Raw genomic sequence first — 18,462 nt, forward strand, 5'->3', positions numbered from 1 at the left:
GAGTTCCGCGCTGCAACCAGCAGCGGTGCGAGACCACCCCTTTTGGGCGGTCTGTAAAGAGCTTTTGTTTGGAGGAGGTTTGCCATTGCCTTCTGAGGTTGAGAGCATGTGACTTGCCCAAGGTTACCCAGTGGGTTTTGTGTCCGAGCTGGGAATTGAACCCTTGTCTCGAGAGTCATAGTCCAATAATCAAATCACTGCACTACACTGGGTCCCATGACCTCTTCAGTATCCATATTGGCATTTCTTTAAAATTTATCTTCCCTTTTTACGTAACTGCTCCCTATAAAAATACGTTCCTCCTCCCCCTGTTTTTTTAGATTCTTGTCTTGTAAAGAAATAACATTCTCAATGCCATTTCATGTTAAGCACAAGGGACTAGTATGCCGGAGATTGTGCGGGAGGAACTGCTCTGCTCTGTTGACAATTTAAAATAAACCTTGTACAGTATGTGTCTAGAAGAGAAAAGGTAGGTTTATATTAAATATGTTTAAGATGTAACTCATAATATAAACACAGGAGTTAACAAAACATTTGCAAATAAGAGAGATCCAAGATGCCACAGTAGTGAATCTACCGCACTGTTCTGAACAACAAAAGGGAACACTTTTGACCACTTACAAGGAAGTTGATGCACCTTGGTCTTTTTCTTCAAAGACCTTGTGCTGATTTTTAAGTATAGCAGGGAGCTTGCTCTGACCCATTTCTTTGCATTTACCTGCTTTTGTTCTCATACAGCAGCATGGTTTGTGGTCAAGAAAGAGGTCTGTTATTCAACTCACATATGCTTCTTCTGATAGGCTCTTGCCTGGCTTATTCATTGGCAGGTGACCTGTTCCATGGTTGCCCAAGGAGTTTGAATGAAATTGGGCCCCAGCCGCCTGCAGTGCAAGGAGGCACATGGATCTTGGTGCCATAGAGTGATGCGCACAGGGACATGGAGCAAGAGAAGAGAACAACTGAGAGATGAAAGCCATTTTGCTAGCCTATTTCTTTTTCCTGCCACATCATTAAAACAAGCTTCAGTGCATAATTCCTATTCTCTGTGATTTCACACTTTTTCTTAACATTACACCATGATAACGATCTAGCGTGGTGTAATGGTTTGAGTGTTGTACTATGATTCTAGAGACCAGGGTTCAAATTCTGGCTCAGCCATGTAAACCCACTGGGTGACCTTGGGCAAGCCACACTCTCATAGTCTTAGAGGATGGCAATGGCAAATCTCTGAAGTAACATGCCAAGAAAAACACATTATAGGTTTGCCTTAGGATTGCTATAAGTTGGGAACTACTTTAAGCTACATAACAATGAGAAGTTGTCTCTTGCCTAGTACAGTGGTACCCCGGGATACGAATTGACCGCGTTACGAAATTTCCGGGGTACGAAAAAGTTAGATTTAAAAAAACTGTTCCGGGTAACGAAAGATTTTTCGGGTTACGAAATTAATTTCGGCGCGTTTCGGCGCGAAATTCAAATCGGAAGCGCGGCTAGCGGCTTTCCAGCGGCTTTCCAGCGCCTTTTCGGGTTGCGAAATGTATCGGGTTATGAACGGCGCCGCGGAACGAATTAATTTCGTAACCCGAGGTAGCACTGTATTGCAATTACCCAGTTGTAGTATTGTTAGCAATTTTTTAATTATTTTGTAAATACTACTGCTACTATAAATTATTATATGAAATTAATAGTATTAATAAGAATATAATCACAATACAGGTTGAGTCTCCCTTATCCAAAATGCTTGGGACCAGAATGCATGGCAGGGGGTTGGACTGAATGGCCCTTGCGGTCTCTTCCAACTTATGATTCTATGAGAATTGTTTTGGATTTTGGATTTATTTATTTATTTTGGGAAAGCTCTACATTATTTCCATATATGTACATAATGAGATATTTTGGAGATTGGACCAAAGTCTAAACACAAAATTCATTTATGTCTTGTGTACACCTTATACACATAGCCTGAAGGTAATTTTATACAATATTTTAAATAATTTTGAGCATGGAACAAAGTTTGAGTGCATTGAATGATGAGAAAGCAAAGGTGTCACTGTCTTAATCACCCAAGAAAAAGGTTTTTGTTTTGGAGGATTTTAGAATTCTGGATAAAGGAAACTCAGCCTGTACACCATTATGTAGCATCTGAGAGGGTTTGTAGTTCTTCCCAACTCAGTGTAATTCTTACAGAAACCCACAAAGCAAGGCAGTGTTTTCACCATATTGGAGGCTCGCAATAGTGGATAGCACCAAGACAATAGTTTACTCAAAGACAATTTTGAGGGAATAACTTTTACTGGTTCCCATTGTGTCTCTTAGACCAGTGCTACTCCAAATGATGGTTTCTGGACCAGTGGTGGCCAACAAGTCATTTGCTCCTGGGCCATGGAGAGCTTCCAGGAAAGAAAGAAACAGTTGTAGTGAAAGGGCACAAATATGGTACTGGGGTGTGTGTGTGTGCTTCTGGTCCCCCACATCAAACAGACTTTGAAGCACACTTTCTTAGCCAATGAATTACATTGTAAGGGGCAGAATATCCCTTGCCCTTATGGAGGCAGGACCTACATCTATTTATTTTTAATTTTTATCCCACCTTTCTCCCAGATGGGACCCAGAATGGCTCACAAAAATCAGTAATAAATGAAAGGAAGATCACTAATAAAATAGTTAACAGATGTGCCTAAAGTCTAATATGTATGTGAAGGAGATAGAACCGTATTGTTTGGTGAAGCTATTGCTACCCAGTAGACTAGCATGCTGAACTGGTTGGTCATGCTTATGCAGTATGCTCTTGGTGGCTTGCATTACCTAAGAGACACCTGATACCTGAGGTGAACTGCTGTGCATGATCACTTCGCTATCAAGAACAGCTGCCTGTAGTAAAAAGCAGCTTAAAGTGACCCCTATCTGTTTCAGTTGTATTGGCCTTTGATTTTGAAACAGAAGAGTGTGTGTTTCAAACAGAAGGGGCAGTGAGTATCAAGCCAGCTTGCAAGCCATGCTACCTAATCCTAGCTGTGTTTCAGCTCAATATGATTGCTCATTAGTGAACAAAATGTACTCAGTTATTACTTCCCTTTTGGCATGCTCTCACATCTTTCTTACTTTCACGTGAAGTCAAATGGATTCAAAATAGGTTCTGAGGCTGAGCCCTAGTTCAAACATTGGGCTTTGATGTATATTGCTGTTTCTAGGACAAACTCTAGGAAGAACTGTGAATGTGAGCAAATAGTAATTCTTCAGGAATAATTGCAGAAACTTGTAATGAATTCAAAGTGTTGCACAGCCAAGTACAAGGAAAGCAAACTGACTTTTAAACTTCCTTCACCTGAGTAGTCACCCTCCAGATGTGGTGAACTGCAACACCTATTATCCTCAGTCACTGTACAGCTAGTGGTAATTGTAGTGCAATACATCTGGAAGATGCCAGGTTAGGGAGAAATCCACGACTTCTTAATATTGTCAGGAAACTAGCCTGCAAGAAGGGATATAGTGGGGTGGGAGGCAATGTGCCAGCATTCAGTGCAGTGACAGAGTGAAGTAGTGGGGAATTGAAAATAATTATTTACAGAAGAAATGGCACAAACTGGAGTAGCTAGCAGAGTAGAAGGTACAGGGTTCACGTAAGTGTTCCGTTAACAACTCTGGCCAGGTTTTGCAGAAAATACGTCCAGTGTACCCCTGTGAATTAGCCTCCAGCTATGGAATGGCAACCTGTCCAGTTTCTTATTTAAAAGTATGAGAAAAATAAAAGGGATGGCAAACAGGCAGGTACCGTATTTTCCGGCGTATAAGACGACCTCCAACTTTTCCAGTTAAAATATAGAGTTTGGAATATACTCACCGTATAAGACTACCCCTCTTCCAACGCACACCAAATAAAAATTAAAAAAACATCAGATTTGATTTCAATATGGTAATTTTAATTCAAATGACATGCAGGTACTTAGCAGGAAATCTCGTTGTATACAAAGCCTGCTTGGATTGGTCAGCTCTCCCTGCCTGCCCAGCCTTTCCTGTCTCCAAGAGTATCAGAGCAGTAGCTGCTTTCATACGATCGTCACATATGGTGGGGATCTGGCCGCAGCCGTTTTTGAGCTCCCCCCACCATATGCGGCGACCGCAGATTCTCCAGTCCAGCTTGGAAGTTTCAGCACCTGCCCTATAAGATGACACCCGGCATATAAGACGACCCCCGACTTTTGAGAAGATTTTCCTGGGTTAAAAAGTAGTCTTATACGCCAGAAAATACAGTATTTCCTCCGCAAAGGGATGAGGAGAGGAGGGACTGACTCATCTGATTTCTTTGTCCACAACAGATATGTCTCTAATCTTTGGATTTCAAATGTTACCTTGGAGAAAAATGGTTGCTTCCATTCCTAAATTATTGTTGACAGAGGCATGCACTTGTAGGACTGCCTCTCTCCCCACATTTTTTTTTACTTATACACACACACACTGACTCACTGTAGACAAGCTGTGCGATATTTTTGGCGATACAAGAAGGAATTGAAAGGGTACAAGAAACTTGGCTCTACTACATCTTAGCTGTTAACATCTTGCTAAGGGAGAATGACTGCTTGCATTCATAAGGTGTTAAAAACCTTCATGGGCGAAGAAGTAATGCCTGATGTGAAGGAGGTAGCAGTTCCTGGATCACTCCTGAAGAAGTCATTGTGGCAAATGCAGGCTGGGTAACATAATCTCTCCTCATTCAGCAAGGTAGTTGTCAACTGTGGCAACTCAGCCAGCAATTCTCAGATCTCAATTCTCAAATTATCTTGATCAATTTTTGCCTAATTTGAGTACTGAAATTAATTTGGTTGTGCTGACATACAGTTTATGAAGACCAGGGAGTGCAACACCACTGATTATTTGTCTGTCTTTGGGTGGTTCTCACCCTTTTTGACAGATGGGTTATGGGAGGTGGTGTTGCTGAATTCCTTCTCTGCTCCATGGTGCTCACACTGCAAAGTACCAGGGAGTCCTACCTGGGTCCCCCCCCCCCTTATTTTAATGTATGTATGTGTGTATATAAAACCGTCTGTTGCTTCTTCAGTTGTTCTCCTCACAGTGAAGTCTTCCTTTCTAGAGAGTAGAGCCTCCTCTATGGAGACTCCAGATGAACCAGAGCACTAGAAAATCAGCAGAACCAGTAGAGTGGCATTACTACACTTCTCCCTTCAAGTGTTTTTGTTTTACATATATAAGGTTTGAATAGAAATAGTATCTACATGAAGCTGCTTGAAGAGGCTATCCAGTCATTTGGGGTAAGGTAGCACCAGTATGTTGATACTCCCTCCCCAGAAATGTCCATTAGGTTCACATGAGGCATTGGATAAGCCTGGGTTTAATAACTGGCAGGTTGAGGGCTAGAACTGTCACTAACCAGGGAAGTGGAGTCAAGCCTTCCTCTTAATGGAACTCCAGTCACTCTGAGCAGGGGTGAGCAATTTACAATGCTCCAGAGTTTGTGGGATTGCAGTTTCCATCACCCCCCTTCGTTGGCTAATACCAGATGTGGCTTATAAAAGTTGTAGTTCACTAAGACCTGGAGGACTATAAGCTGCCCACCCTTGCCCTTAAGTTCCCATGTGGCCTTGAGCATGGGTGCTCAAGAAACATCTGTGGCACGAACAGTCATGTATTTTTTGCTGCTTTTTGTGGCCTGTGGCAACATTACCAGGGTAAAAGAGTGGTGGCATTGCCCTCTATGTAAATGGTCACTCTTTTCAGTTTGCTGTTGTTCCTGCCATTTTGCCTTGAGAAGAATGGTCATGAGTGGCAAGTGAGTCTCCTTTGTCAGGAAGACTGTCACCTACAACATGCAGGGAAGAATGGACCTGCCTGCAGCCAGGCTGCCCTAGCTATGTGCCCAGTTCACTATTTGTCTTTCTGTCTTAGGGCTCCTTCGTGTATACTCACATTTTCTGTGTCTGTACTTTCAAATATGATGTATAAATTAGACAAAATATAATTTGGAGGGACATACATCTTATAGGTGTCTTCATGAGAGAGTCAGGATTAGCTGCCTGCCATGGGGACAGCCTTTGGCTTAACCTAGGTTTTCTAACTTAATGTGCAAATGGACCTTATAGGGGGTGAGTGTACAGTTAACAGGGTACTACGGCATGTCTATGATTTTTTTAATGAGCATATCTAGGCATTACGGTTATCAGAAGAGGCAGTATTGAGAATGTTGTGAACTATGGAGGCACCCATCATGCATATGCAAGAAAGGGGATCACAGATGAGAAAATGTATTCTTTGTACTAAAAGAAAAGGGTCCCTTCAGAAATATAATAAGTTCTTACTCACTGCTTTTACAAAAAATGTGAAGACACAACTTTTCAAACCAGCCTTGATCTGCCTTCATATTAGCTCCCTTTCTTTTGATAGAAAGATGAGATTAAACATGCATTTAATACTCGCCACAGTTTATGTTATAATGCCAAAGTAGAAGACTGCATAAGAGCCAGCATAGTGTAGTGATATGAGTGTTGGATTATGACTTTAGAGGCCAAGCATTCAAATCCCTGCTCAATCATAGAAACCCACTGTGTGAACTTGGGCAAGTTACACTTTCTCAGCTCAGCAGATGGCAAAGGCAAATTCCCTCCAACAAATCTTGACAAGAAAACTCTGTGCTAGGGTTGCCATAAATCAGGACAACAACAGCTATAAAGAATCAGAATCAAAAGAGTTGGTAGACACCACAAGGGCCATCCAGTCCAACCCCCTGCCATGCAGGAATACATGATCAAAGCACTCCCTACAGATGGCCATCCAACCTCTGTTTAAAAACCTCCAAAGGAGAAGACTCTAACATACTCAGAGGCAGTGTGTTCCTTCTTCCTAGTTTTAAGTGGATTCTCTTTTCCTTTAACTTGAATCCATTGCTCTGTCTCAGTCTCTGCAGCAGCAGAAAACAAACTTATTTCATCCTCAATGTGACATCCCTTCAAATATTTAAACATAGCTATCATGTCACTTCTTAACCTTCTCTTCTCCAGGCTAAACATGCCCAGCTCCCTAAGTCTCTCCTCACAGGGCATGATTTACAGGGCATGATTTCCAGATCTTTCACCATTTTGGTCACATCTTGGTGGAACTTTTCCTGATGCAGAATGTAGTATAAAACTGCATCCAGTGTTTTTTTTTAAAAAAATATTATTATTGCAAAAAACAAAACAAAAACAAACCTCTGAGTGACCCATCAGATATTACATAAATGAACTCATGATACTGCTACTGTATTTGAGCAAGATATGGGATTGCAGAGTAGATTGGACCTCCTAAGTATAAACTCCTGCCTTCCTCTTTGTTTCCCCACCCCTTCCCCAACTGCATGGTGACCTAGGTGACCTAGGTTATCATATAACCTCCTAGACTGCTAGAAAGTAGGTTAGACCCCTACAGCACACTGGGTAAGTAGGCTAGTTGCATAAACCAGGTTATGTGATCTTTGATTCTGTATGAATGAAGTAATTGTGAGGAGGGGGCAGTCTTGTCAAGGATTGGTTGGAGAAAGCAAGTTCCCTTCTTTTTTAGGTGTGAGGTTTTGCTGTATTTCACAGACCTGTTAGTCTCTAGCCCTACATAGCTTTCTGTCTGTCACAGCAGTCAGAGCTTTTGGGAGGATTCCAGATGCACATGTATGTGAGGAGTTTGCTGTGCATGCATGAAGGTCGCTGGAGCTCAAAGTTTTAGCTGGTAAAAGACAACCTGCGGTGGAGTATTGAACACATAGTGTGTGGTGATTTAAGGGGGCCCTCTATTTTCTTTTCTGTAGTGCAAGAAATATATCTTCTATGCTATCTTGTGTGTACTTTTTTTAGTCTGCAAGGATGGTTCTTGATTCTATAGTGTACTGGCTTCAGGTTTAACACCTTACCTGGACTAAAGCCTTTAAAAGGTGTGTTTATGCAAGTTTTCTGTGGTCTGTGTGGAAATCCTAGCCTACTGATCTTCCTATTTGCTCTCTGCAGTGTTTATGGACAAGAAGCTGAATGAACCCTTCATCCTAGGGGAGCAGGCAAGAAATTCCCGTGGACCAGGGGTCCTATGAAAGATTCTGCCTATTGTATTTCACCAATCATAATTTCTAATTATTTTGGCTAAATGTAGTAGTCAACTGTTGTCTTTAGGGATTGGTGAGGCTCTGTTTTCTTGATTCTGTTCCCATGGAGGGAAAGTACAGATACTTATTTTGCATCCACTATCTGGTAAGGACATTTGTACAGAGGAAGAGCAGCAGGTGTGGTAGTGTTGTGTATGTGTTGCAATTACATTGATACCACGTCAGCATTATAACCCTGATGCCATCTACAGCCTGCAAAAATGTTGAAAGAGGTAGTCTTTGTTTTGACTGGTGCTTGTAAAAAGAAAAATCTCTGGCAGGTGCTAGTGACAAAAATTAAATTACTAATCATCACTAACAAACATGGGGATGAACAATATTTATATATGTTTCCATTGTACAATCATTCACCATATTATTAAACCGTTGGTAGTTGCATATTTTGCCCTCTATTTTTTCTCCTTACAGTATTCCCAAGAAATAATAGGGCTTCCCGTTATCCAAAGCTTAACAAAAATGGAGCACAATCAAATTACTACAGTGGGAGTGGTGATTCTTGCTTTTTAGAATGAACTGTAAAAGAGCCACCTAAGGTGCTTGACCCTACACTTAGAATCTGCTCAGTACCTTGAATAGTTCTTTTAAAATTGGGACTAAATTCCAGAGTGATTACATTGCTCCACTGACATGGAAGCCACTGGCTATTTCCCTGTCATTATCTGAATTTTACATATGATCCAGATGATCTTGCCTTCTAATTGTAAGTCTCCACTGTCTTCTCACACTATGTTGGTATTTGCCACTGCAGTGAAGTCAGGAAACTGAGAAGGGTTCCTGGAAGAATCTTTTTCTTTTCTTGCCATACAATGGAGTCTAAATGACATAGTTTCAGGTGCTGCTTTGTTTAGTGAAGGTTATTCCTATTGCTTTCAGAACAGATCGGAACTCACATGACTTACCAGTGCCTCTCTTCCTTACAGGCTCCAGTATTTCACTTAGACTGAGATATATGGACTTGTACATGATGAATTGTGAACTCTTGGCAACGTGCAGCGCCCTTGGCTTCTTGGAGGGGGACACTTACCACAAAGAGCCGGATTGCTTAGGTGAGAGAGCCAGACTGGTTGGAGGAGTTTAAAGGCTGGTAATAAGGGCCCTATACACTTTGTGTGTAACTTGTTAAAAGGGGCCACTTCAGTTATAAAGGAGAGAAAATAGAGGAATAGGAAAGGCTGCTTTATTATTATGATTGTTGTTATTTTAAAAACTCATTTTTAGCCTTCTGTTGGTTTCCCTTGTTTGGGTGGTCCCAGAACATAAATTATGAACCACCTTGTGTTTCATATTGAGAGAAAGGTGGAATATAAGCTCAGTAAATAAGCTAAGAAAACATTCTGTCTGTCTCTAAAGAACAGAAACTCCTATTCCTACCATTGTTAATATGTTTTCTGTGCCTTTATTTCACAACCACTCTATTGCCTTTTCCATATGCCCTGTATCCTTCCAGAGAGTGTGAAAGACCTGATCCGCTACCTGCGTCACGAAGATGAGACTCGGGATATCCGACAACAGCTGGGAGCAGCTCAGATCTTACAGAATGACTTGATCCCAATCATTATCCAGTACCCTCAAGATAAACAGCTCTTTGATGCTGTTATCAGGTAACCAGGGGGCAGAGAAGGAGGGATGACTGAGTATGTTGTTGTGTGCCTTCAAGTCATTTCTGACTTACAGAGATCCTAAGACAACTGTTATCATAGGGTTTTCTGGAGCTGAGAATGTGTGCAGGGAATTGTAACACTGATCTCCAGAGTCCAACACTCAAACCACTATGCCACGCTGGCTCTCATGACTGACTATAATCAGTATAAAATCTTAATAATGAGGACTCTAAGAAGCAGATCGATGGGATGCAGTGGGTCAAGTGGTTAAAATGCTGACTCTGTTGATTGCAAGATCAGCAGGTTGGCAGTTCGAGGGCTGGGTGCTGTATGATGGGGTGAGCACCTGTCATTAGTCCCAGCTTCTGCCAACCTAGCAGTTCGAAAGCAGGCAAATGCAAGTAGATAAATAGGTACCACTTCTCAGTGGGAAGGTAACAGTGTTCGGTGGAGTCAGTTGGCCACATGACCACCAGAGCAGTCCTCGGACAATGCTGGCTCTTTGGCTTAGAAACGGAGATTAGCACTGCCCCCTACAGTCGGTTACAACTAGACATTCTTGTCAAGGGACTATTTTTACCTTTACCTTTAAGTAGCAGATCATGATGTAAAGATATAAAGAACTCTAACACCTTTATATCTTAGCTCTTTGTATCTGAACCTGCTTTTCTTTGATGAAAATGTGCACATCAATTAAGAATATACTTCTGCTGGCCTTGCTCTGGCCTCCACAATGTCTTAGATTAAAGGAAGGGGTGCAAGAAAACTTGAAAATGTTCTTATCGTTGAAAGAAATGGTCAGCCACTACAAGGCTTTTTGGAGGAAGGTGAATTTTAGGAGGGTTTATTGTGCAAAATTTTTATTTGCACAAAAGAATAATTGTTCTTTGTTGAAAAACCACTTTGGACAGAAAAGCATTTAGCATGGAACATACTGAGTTTTATGAGAAATGCATTAAAAAAAAATTTTTTTTTTGCACAAGGGTTTTAGAAAAAAGGTCTAAGAGTAGAAAAAAAACCACTGAAAAATGCATAAAAACTCTCGTAATCTTTCCAAGCAGGGAGAACACTTTTGGAATTATTTGTTGTTCTGTGTGAAAATGAAATAAGTGAAGGTTTGCATACCTGGAGAACAGATAGTTTCCTCCCCTTATTTTACAACCTTGTTGTGCATGAACAGGCCAATTGGTTAGTAGAATTGTTTGCTTTGTAACATCCAGCTGGTAGTCCTAGCATGACATCAAGGATGCCATTAGATTTGGGCTAAAATTATTATACAATAATTGTCATAGCCTCTATGTATTTTTCTTCTCCTTTTTCTCTTTCCAAGGTTAATGGTAAATTTAACTCAACCAGCTGTCCTCTGCTTTGGTAAGCTCCCTCAGGATGTCAGCTTCCGTCATCACTTTCTCCAAATTGTCTCTTATCTTCAGGCTTACAAAGAAGTGAGTTGGCATACCTTTGTCATTCCCCTTCCCCCTCCCGTTCCAGTTCTTCCTGGAGTGGGGGGAAGATGCATGTAAGCCCATGTGAAGGTGTTTTTTTTTAATAGTAATGCTCCCTTGTTAAGTGCTTTCTTTTAAAAGGGCTTTGCCACTTTTAAAAGACCAAAGATCATGGGTGTTAGAAGGGAGAAACTGCAGCCTTCAAAGGAAGAATCATGGAAAACCTTATGCTTATGGGGGCACAAAGATCGACAGATGTGGTAGAAATGTCCTGGTTGTGATGTATGCACTAATCATCTAATCACTTTTTGGAAAATCTCCTTGTTCTTTTGGAACTATGTATTTTCCTAATGTAGTTTCTTCCCTACCCATAGGCATTTGCCAGTGAGAAGGTATTTGGGGTGCTGAGTGAGAAATTGTACAACCTTCTGCAGCTGGTAAGTTCCATATTCAGCTGCCCTGCAAATTCTGACTTTGTTGTATTAAATTATGGTTTATGCTACCAGTGGTCTGTTGCAATAGCCATGCACTGTTCTATAGACAACTCCCAGTTGTCTGTAGAGAAGTCCCAGTTTGTTTGCCTTGTTTCTGCTTTGATTAGCCCCTCCCCAGCTTCTGTTTCCAGTTGGGCAGCTAGGGAGAAAATTCTGGAGTCAGATATAACAACAAGCTGTAGTTTTAACAAGCTGAAATTCATAAGACAACAACAAATAATGGGATCTGTTTGTGGTTTGTATTTAGTTAACAAGTCATGGTTTGTTTATAGGTATTGGTTCAGACATAAGAGCAAGGCAGAATTCAACATATCACAGCTTGGCTTGTTATGTATGAAGAGGGCTTTTTTGTTCTTCAAGGAGAGGAATTAGCCTGGAAGTATTTCTCTGTTTGTGGAAGGGGATGACACTTTGCTGGGTTTTAGGGTGGAGGCACATAAGTGACAAAAGCCAGCCCCTCCAACCAGATCTTTCCTGTGAACCCAGTGGACAGGAATATGTGGTAATCTGTCCCTTCCTTGTCTCCTACTTCCAGGACTGGGAACAGCGTCAGGAGGAGGATAACTTGTTAATCGAGCGCATCCTGCTTCTAGTGCGCAATGTGCTACATGTCCCAGCTGATCCTGATGAGGAGAAGGTACTTGTGTGGAGTCGGGTACCTGATTGTGGCTAGGTTGATATGAGTCTAGGGCTGTGCCAAGATCTGTGAAGGAACATGGACCTTAGGATACATTCTGTTTCACATTTGTTACATCATCCACTCTGACACTCAACATACTGTCATATTATTTTTCCGTGGTTGCAGATGTGGGGGGAGTGGATTTGGGTTGGCTCAGTCTTCACTAGCTTGGGCCCTCTAGATGTCTGGGACTACAGGTTTAAATTTTTGAAACACTTTTTCACTTTTCAGAGTTTTAATGAAAAACAAAATTTAAATGTTGAAGCCTAAGACCTGCCTCTCCTTCTCCTACAACACTCAGTGGGGTTCTTCTCTAGATAGAAAAAGAACCTTTTTAAGTCTGGGAAACCTAGTCCTTTCCTCCTCAGACCTCTATTATTTGTCTCTTGTAGAACATTGATGATGATGCCAACACCCATGACAGAGTTCTGTGGGCCATTCACATCAGTGGCATGGACGACTTGCTTAAATTCTTAGCCAGCTCCCAGAGTGAGCAGCAGTGGAGCCTACACGTGTTAGAGATCATCTCCATTATGTTCCGGGACCAGGTAAAGAAGACAGGAAGCTGAGGAAAAGTGAAGGGGGCAGTGTTGAAAGGTCTGAAAGGTTGAAAGGTGGCAGCCCAATGACCTGTTGCATTGCCAGTCTATTTGAGAAGGGGCATTGGATGCAGTCTACATTTTAGAACTTAAAACGAATCCCCAGAAACCTTTGTGAAATTGGTATATCTGTAGGAAGCGAAGGAATAAAAGGGAAAGGATTGATTGATTGACTGATTGATTGATGGGTTTTATACTTCACTTTCTCCTGCCATAAGATCCAAGGTAGCTTACAGTAACTTAAAATAGATATTAGCTAAAATGTTATATAGTGGGCCCTTCCAGGAATCCCGATGGATACCAGAATCCATGAAAACTTAGGTCTGATTATATATAGTGGTGTAGTAAAAGGGTGTCACTTATATAAAATGGCAAAATCAAGCCTTGCTTTTTGGAATTTCTTTGAAGGGGGAATATTTTAAAGCTGTGGATGGTGAAATCCATGGGTGCAGAATACAGAAGGCCAACTGTATTACAATTTTTTAAGTAAACAAAATGAGATAGTTAAAAACAATTTAAAATACATTTAAAACATAATTTAAAACAACAAAAAAACAAAAACACAGCAATTCACTTTCAACATTGTTTTGTTATATGATTAAAAATCAATCAATGGCATGCCTAAATAAATAAGTCTTAGCCTGCTGGCAGAAAGAGAGCGAGATAAAGGCAGATCTCTCATGGAAGAGAGTCCCACAGCCTTGGAGCAGCTACTCTCTCCTACGTCCTCACTATTTGATCAAGTACTAATGCAAAAAACCCAAATTTACCAGCAAATGTGAGATCTCAGTATCTGAGAGCAGTGAGGCAAAGTGTGGTGGGACGTATTTGTGAAGTAATATAAATGGTGGCTATTACCAATACTGCATAGTCTCTTTAAAAGGCGTGTGTGTGTGGGAAGGATGAAAGATGAGTGACTCATTGGCTGTCAGTCACTGATACCTAGGAACAGAACTTGCGTTCAGAGGCAGAATACCTTGATGTGCCTCACATTAAGAGCGAAAATACAGGATGGTGCTCTCAAGCATATTTGCCTCTTGGCTGCCCACTGTTAGAGACAGAATTATGGGTTAGCTGAAAATGACATACCCTTATAACATTTTTACAGGTCTTCTCCAAGCTGGAGTGTGGCAGATGGAAAAGGAAGGATAGACAGAAAAAACACATTGTTCTTAGGCAGCCTGAGATGATTAATTCTGGGATGTGTTGGTTTTGGGAGCTGATTGGGTAACCCTTGCTTGGGTTGAAAGAAGACACTAAAGACTTTGTGTATCCCAACAGAAACCAGAGCAACTGGCAGCCACTGGGCAGGGTCGTTCAACCAAAGAGAGGGTCACGGACATAGCCGAATTGGAGGTCCTGAGGCAGAAGGAACAAGCGGAGAGGAAGAGCCGTGTTCTCCAGCGGAGCAGTAGGTCAGGCTCTGTTAGAGAAGTTGTAATATGAAGCAGACTGTCTTCTTCCTGAGTTTCACAGACCATCCCATTAGGTAGACAGGGGACAATGTGACATTTAGAAGGATGTCTTTTCCATCACCAGTTATTTGTTTATTTCAACTGGACTGAACCTGGGACATTCTGCATGACACTAAGCCATCACCCCTATGAGAGACTTGTTGTGGGGAGGAATACCCCACTAAGAATGACCTTGGTGAGGCCCCTCTTTCCTTACAATCACTGCCTGTTACTCTCCTGCCCCCCAGTTCCTCTTAGCCTGTGCACTAAATCCTACCCCCTGTGTTGAAGCTCCACCTAGAGATTGTACAGCCATATTGCTCCCTTTGTTTTTTCAAATTTAGTTGTGCCTATCTTGCCATGAGGGACAGTAGTGTGCAGATGGATTCTTCCTTGGTACACTGATGTGCAGCCCTCTGGGAAATTTTCCTTAGCCCCTCTTTTGTCTGTGCCTTCAGTCTAACTTGATGAAATTGGGAAGGAAAACCCATGGGGGGCAGTGGCGAAGGAAATGAAAGCAGATATTCTCCATAGAGGATCACAAATTATCTCCTGGCAGTGGAGATAATCTTGGGCTAGATAGTTGAATCCCAAAATTTAAGTGGTCTTTGACCACTGTCTATGTCTTGTTGGTCTATGTGCTGTTTTCTTGACCAATTGTTACATTCTGGTAACCTCTGTTTCTCTTGCTCCCCCCAGACACTCTCGGTTTGGTGGCTGCTACGTTATTCAGGGCTTGAAATCTATTGGCGATAGAGATGTGGTGATGCACAAAGGGCTACACAATGTAAGTCAATACATGCCTCTACAGGGCAAGAGAGGCTTGAGGAGTCTGAGAGAGGTTTCAGTACATTCTGCATGCCCAGATGAATCAGGCTAAGGACTTTTCACTGCCAAGAATAGGGACGGGATAGGACTGCCTGCTCCTAACAGGAAAGAATGAAGTATGGAATACTGTGGGTGGATGCACCACCTAGTTTGTCTACTTGTTCTGATATCTGTGGTTCCAGAGGACATTTTTTTTCTGCCCTGAGGACTGCTTTATTGTTTGGGAAGCATCTGCTAGGTAGCATTCTAGCACCGGATGGAACAAAGGGCATGTCAGGATAAAGGGAGTGCGTAGAGCAGTAGTGTTCCTGGGGGCGTGTGGGCCACACCAGGTGACACTGCAGAAAGGGGGTGTGTAACCTCAGAAAGGGGGTGACACGCGGTTGGCTTCCCAGTCCCCTGTGGGTGCTGCTTAAACACTTGCAGGTGCTCTTTAGGGGTGTGCAGGCACTCCTTGGGCCTGTGCAGCTGCTGCTCAAGGCCGCAGCTGTTGCTCTGGCCCCTGCAGGAGCTTCTTGGGGGCACATAGGTGTCCCCGTGCGCTCCCCTGCCCCAGAAACGGTGCCAAATGTCCAGCCCCCTTGGAAGTCCTATCCCCTGCACCAGGTGTCGCTGGGTGCGGGACACCACTGGGGTAGAGCCAGACAGAGTTGTGAAGACTTGGGGTGGATGAAGAAATAAGAAAATCTGGAGGACTTTTTCCCCTGGTTTTTTTTTCTTTTTCTTTTATAAAGCCTTTGTTTTCTGGAAAAATTTAAAAATGGAATATTTTCTTTTAGAATGAATACAATGTTTAAGATGTTTCACATATTAACTATCCCTAAATCATTTGTAAAATCTATGTAAGATGAATACAGTGCTACCTCGGGTTACAAAATTAATTCGTTCCGCGGCGCCGTTCGTAACCCGATACATTTCGCAACCCGAAAAGGCTTTCCGTTAGCGCTGGAAAGCCGCTAGCCGCGCTTCGCATTTGAATTTCGCGCCGAAACGCGCCGAAATGAATTTCGTAACCCGAAAAATCTTTCGTTACCCGGAACAGTTTTTTCCAATCTAACTTTTTCGTACCCCGGAAATTTCGTAACGCGATCAATTCGTATCCCGGGGTACCACTGTACTTACATAGTAGCACTGTGCACAGTATCAGATTACTGTAATTCCTGGTTTTGATTTCCTTTTCTCAGTTCTTTTTATGGTGTGAATGTATGTTATGTCTGCTTGACACTCTGGAGAACTAGGGGAGACAAAACAATTTCCCTTGTATTATTTACACTGATGTTTTCTTCTGTTCCTATTGTGTATGTGGTTGTTTTTTGCTTGCTCCTCTTTGGCAAAACCAAAGCGCTTCCTTGTATTTTAGATGTTCCTTACAGTTCATGCCTTTGTAGCTACATTTCTGACAAAAAATAAAATTCTTCTTTGTGGTGTTTGTAACTCACACATAAGGAAATCTCTTCACCTGTGCAGACCATCTTTGGAAACTTCTAGGGATAGATCTCTTTGCTGAGCACCCTCTTACACTTCACATGTTCAGTACAGTTCCTGCTCAAACCTCCTTAGTTCTCTTTTATTCACCATCACAGCTGCATTGTAAGGAACTTTGTGTGGTTGCTACTCTTCAGCTTTTTTCCCCTTGATTCTTTTCTGGTTTATGACAGTTACCAAATACTTTAAGAGGTATGTCTCTTGTGGAAAGAAGATTCTCTGACAGATGGCCAAGCCTCCTTTGCTTGCTCCCATGGTAGAGCTTTTTCCCCACCAGGCCTATTGGATTAAGGCTTCATGTCTCTAAGCCCTTCTCTGGTAGATGGCTAATAACATGATTGATCTCACAGCTTAAAACAGGCCTCTTTTTATAACCTCTACAGGCATTGATTTATGCACTTTGATACCATTGGTTTCACCAGTTACTGTACTGATGGATCACATTAGCACCAACAAGACTTCCCTTGCTCATCAGATAACCTTAGTACTGTCAACTTCAGGTTCAGCTAGGCCCCACTTGAAGTCATTGGCACCCTGCAAATTCATGCAGGCTTTGTCCATGGTCTCTGCTGCTTCCAGGAAAAAAAAAGAATTCTGATGATTCTTCAGTTCGGAAGAGGAAATCCAAGTCTGCTGGTGTTTTTCCTTCTGAAAGTAGCTTCTGCCTTTCATTTGGCTCAGCAGCTGTTGCTTCTGACCTTCTTTCCAATCAATCCATAGATGATAAATGTGTTTGCCATATGCTAGATGTCAAACATGCACTCACCTTCTAGGATGATCAGACAAAATACTTCAGAAAATCCTCCTATGCTTTTTGTCTGCTATGGAACTCATAGGCAAAGTTTTCAAGCTTCCTTGCAGCACATTTCCAAGTGAGTAACTGCTGCCTCTGCATTCCTGCCTGGTGTGCCCATACCAGGCACCTAATTGGTCTCAGCCACTTACTTTTGCAAAGTACAGTCAGCCCTCTTTATCCACGGATTTTTTATCCACTGATTCAAGCATCCACTAAATTCCAAATAGCAAACCTTGATTTTCCATTTTATATAAAGAACATTATTTTGCTATGCCATTATATTTAATGGGACTTGAACATCCACGGATTTTGTTATCCCCAGGAATGATGTTTGGGCTAGGGATTATATTTCTTTTATTGGTCTGTGCTTCAGTTGTTGCAAGCATAGTCTCACCCTCCATCCTGGTATGTATAGCTTGTCAGTCTCTTACATGTGTGAATCACAGAGACCACAAAGAAGAAAAGCAGGTTGCTCACCTGTAAGTGTTGTACTTTGAGTGGTCGTCTGTGAACTCACACAACCCACCCACCTCCCCTCTGTTGCTATGCTTGACTTCCTTGGTTGCTGGCTGCTCTGGCAGACATGGAACTAAGGAGAACTGAGCAGGAACCATACTGAACCTATGTGGTATAGGGGGGCAGGCCTTCAGCTGAAGAGATTTAGCTGTAGAAGTTTCTGAAGATCATCTATGGAGACACAAAATTCCCCTAGGTTTGAGTTCACAGATGACCACTCAGAGAACCATAGTTACAAATAGGCAGCCTGTTTTTTTAAAAAAGTAAGTTCAATTTGTAATTATATTCTAAACCAGTTGTAATTTTTCAAGCTCTGGGTGGTTGAATCCATGGATAAAGAATCAGTGGATACAGAAGTACATCAAACATTATAATTTTATCCCGATGTTATATATAATGAATTTTGATTAATAATGAATTTTTTGCTC

At 41.9% G+C, this 18,462-nt stretch overlaps 1 protein-coding gene across 4 annotated transcripts in view; it reads left to right on the forward strand.

The window, feature by feature from the left end:
- Positions 1–18,462, forward strand: part of TIMELESS (timeless circadian regulator) — a 68,767-nt gene that overhangs the window by 15,744 nt on the left and 34,561 nt on the right. For all 4 annotated transcript variants that reach the window (XR_016271887.1, XM_089479230.1, XM_089479220.1 and 1 more), the window contains exons 2-9: positions 9,058–9,183; positions 9,585–9,738; positions 11,069–11,183; positions 11,558–11,620; positions 12,213–12,314; positions 12,749–12,904; positions 14,237–14,370; positions 15,109–15,196. Coding sequence is in view for 3 of the 4 variants with exons in the window: in XM_089479230.1 (XP_089335356.1) it covers positions 9,087–9,183; positions 9,585–9,738; positions 11,069–11,183; positions 11,558–11,620; positions 12,213–12,314; positions 12,749–12,904; positions 14,237–14,370; positions 15,109–15,196 (909 nt within the window). In the remaining variant the exon portion in view is untranslated. The remainder of the gene's footprint in view (positions 1–9,057; positions 9,184–9,584; positions 9,739–11,068; positions 11,184–11,557; positions 11,621–12,212; positions 12,315–12,748; positions 12,905–14,236; positions 14,371–15,108; positions 15,197–18,462) is intronic.

Source organism: Sceloporus occidentalis, unplaced genomic scaffold (genome assembly GCF_023333645.1).
Source record: "Sceloporus occidentalis isolate IW3139 unplaced genomic scaffold, rSceOcc1.0.p SCAF_1, whole genome shotgun sequence".
In the NCBI taxonomy this organism is placed as follows: Eukaryota; Metazoa; Chordata; class Lepidosauria; order Squamata; family Phrynosomatidae; genus Sceloporus; species Sceloporus occidentalis.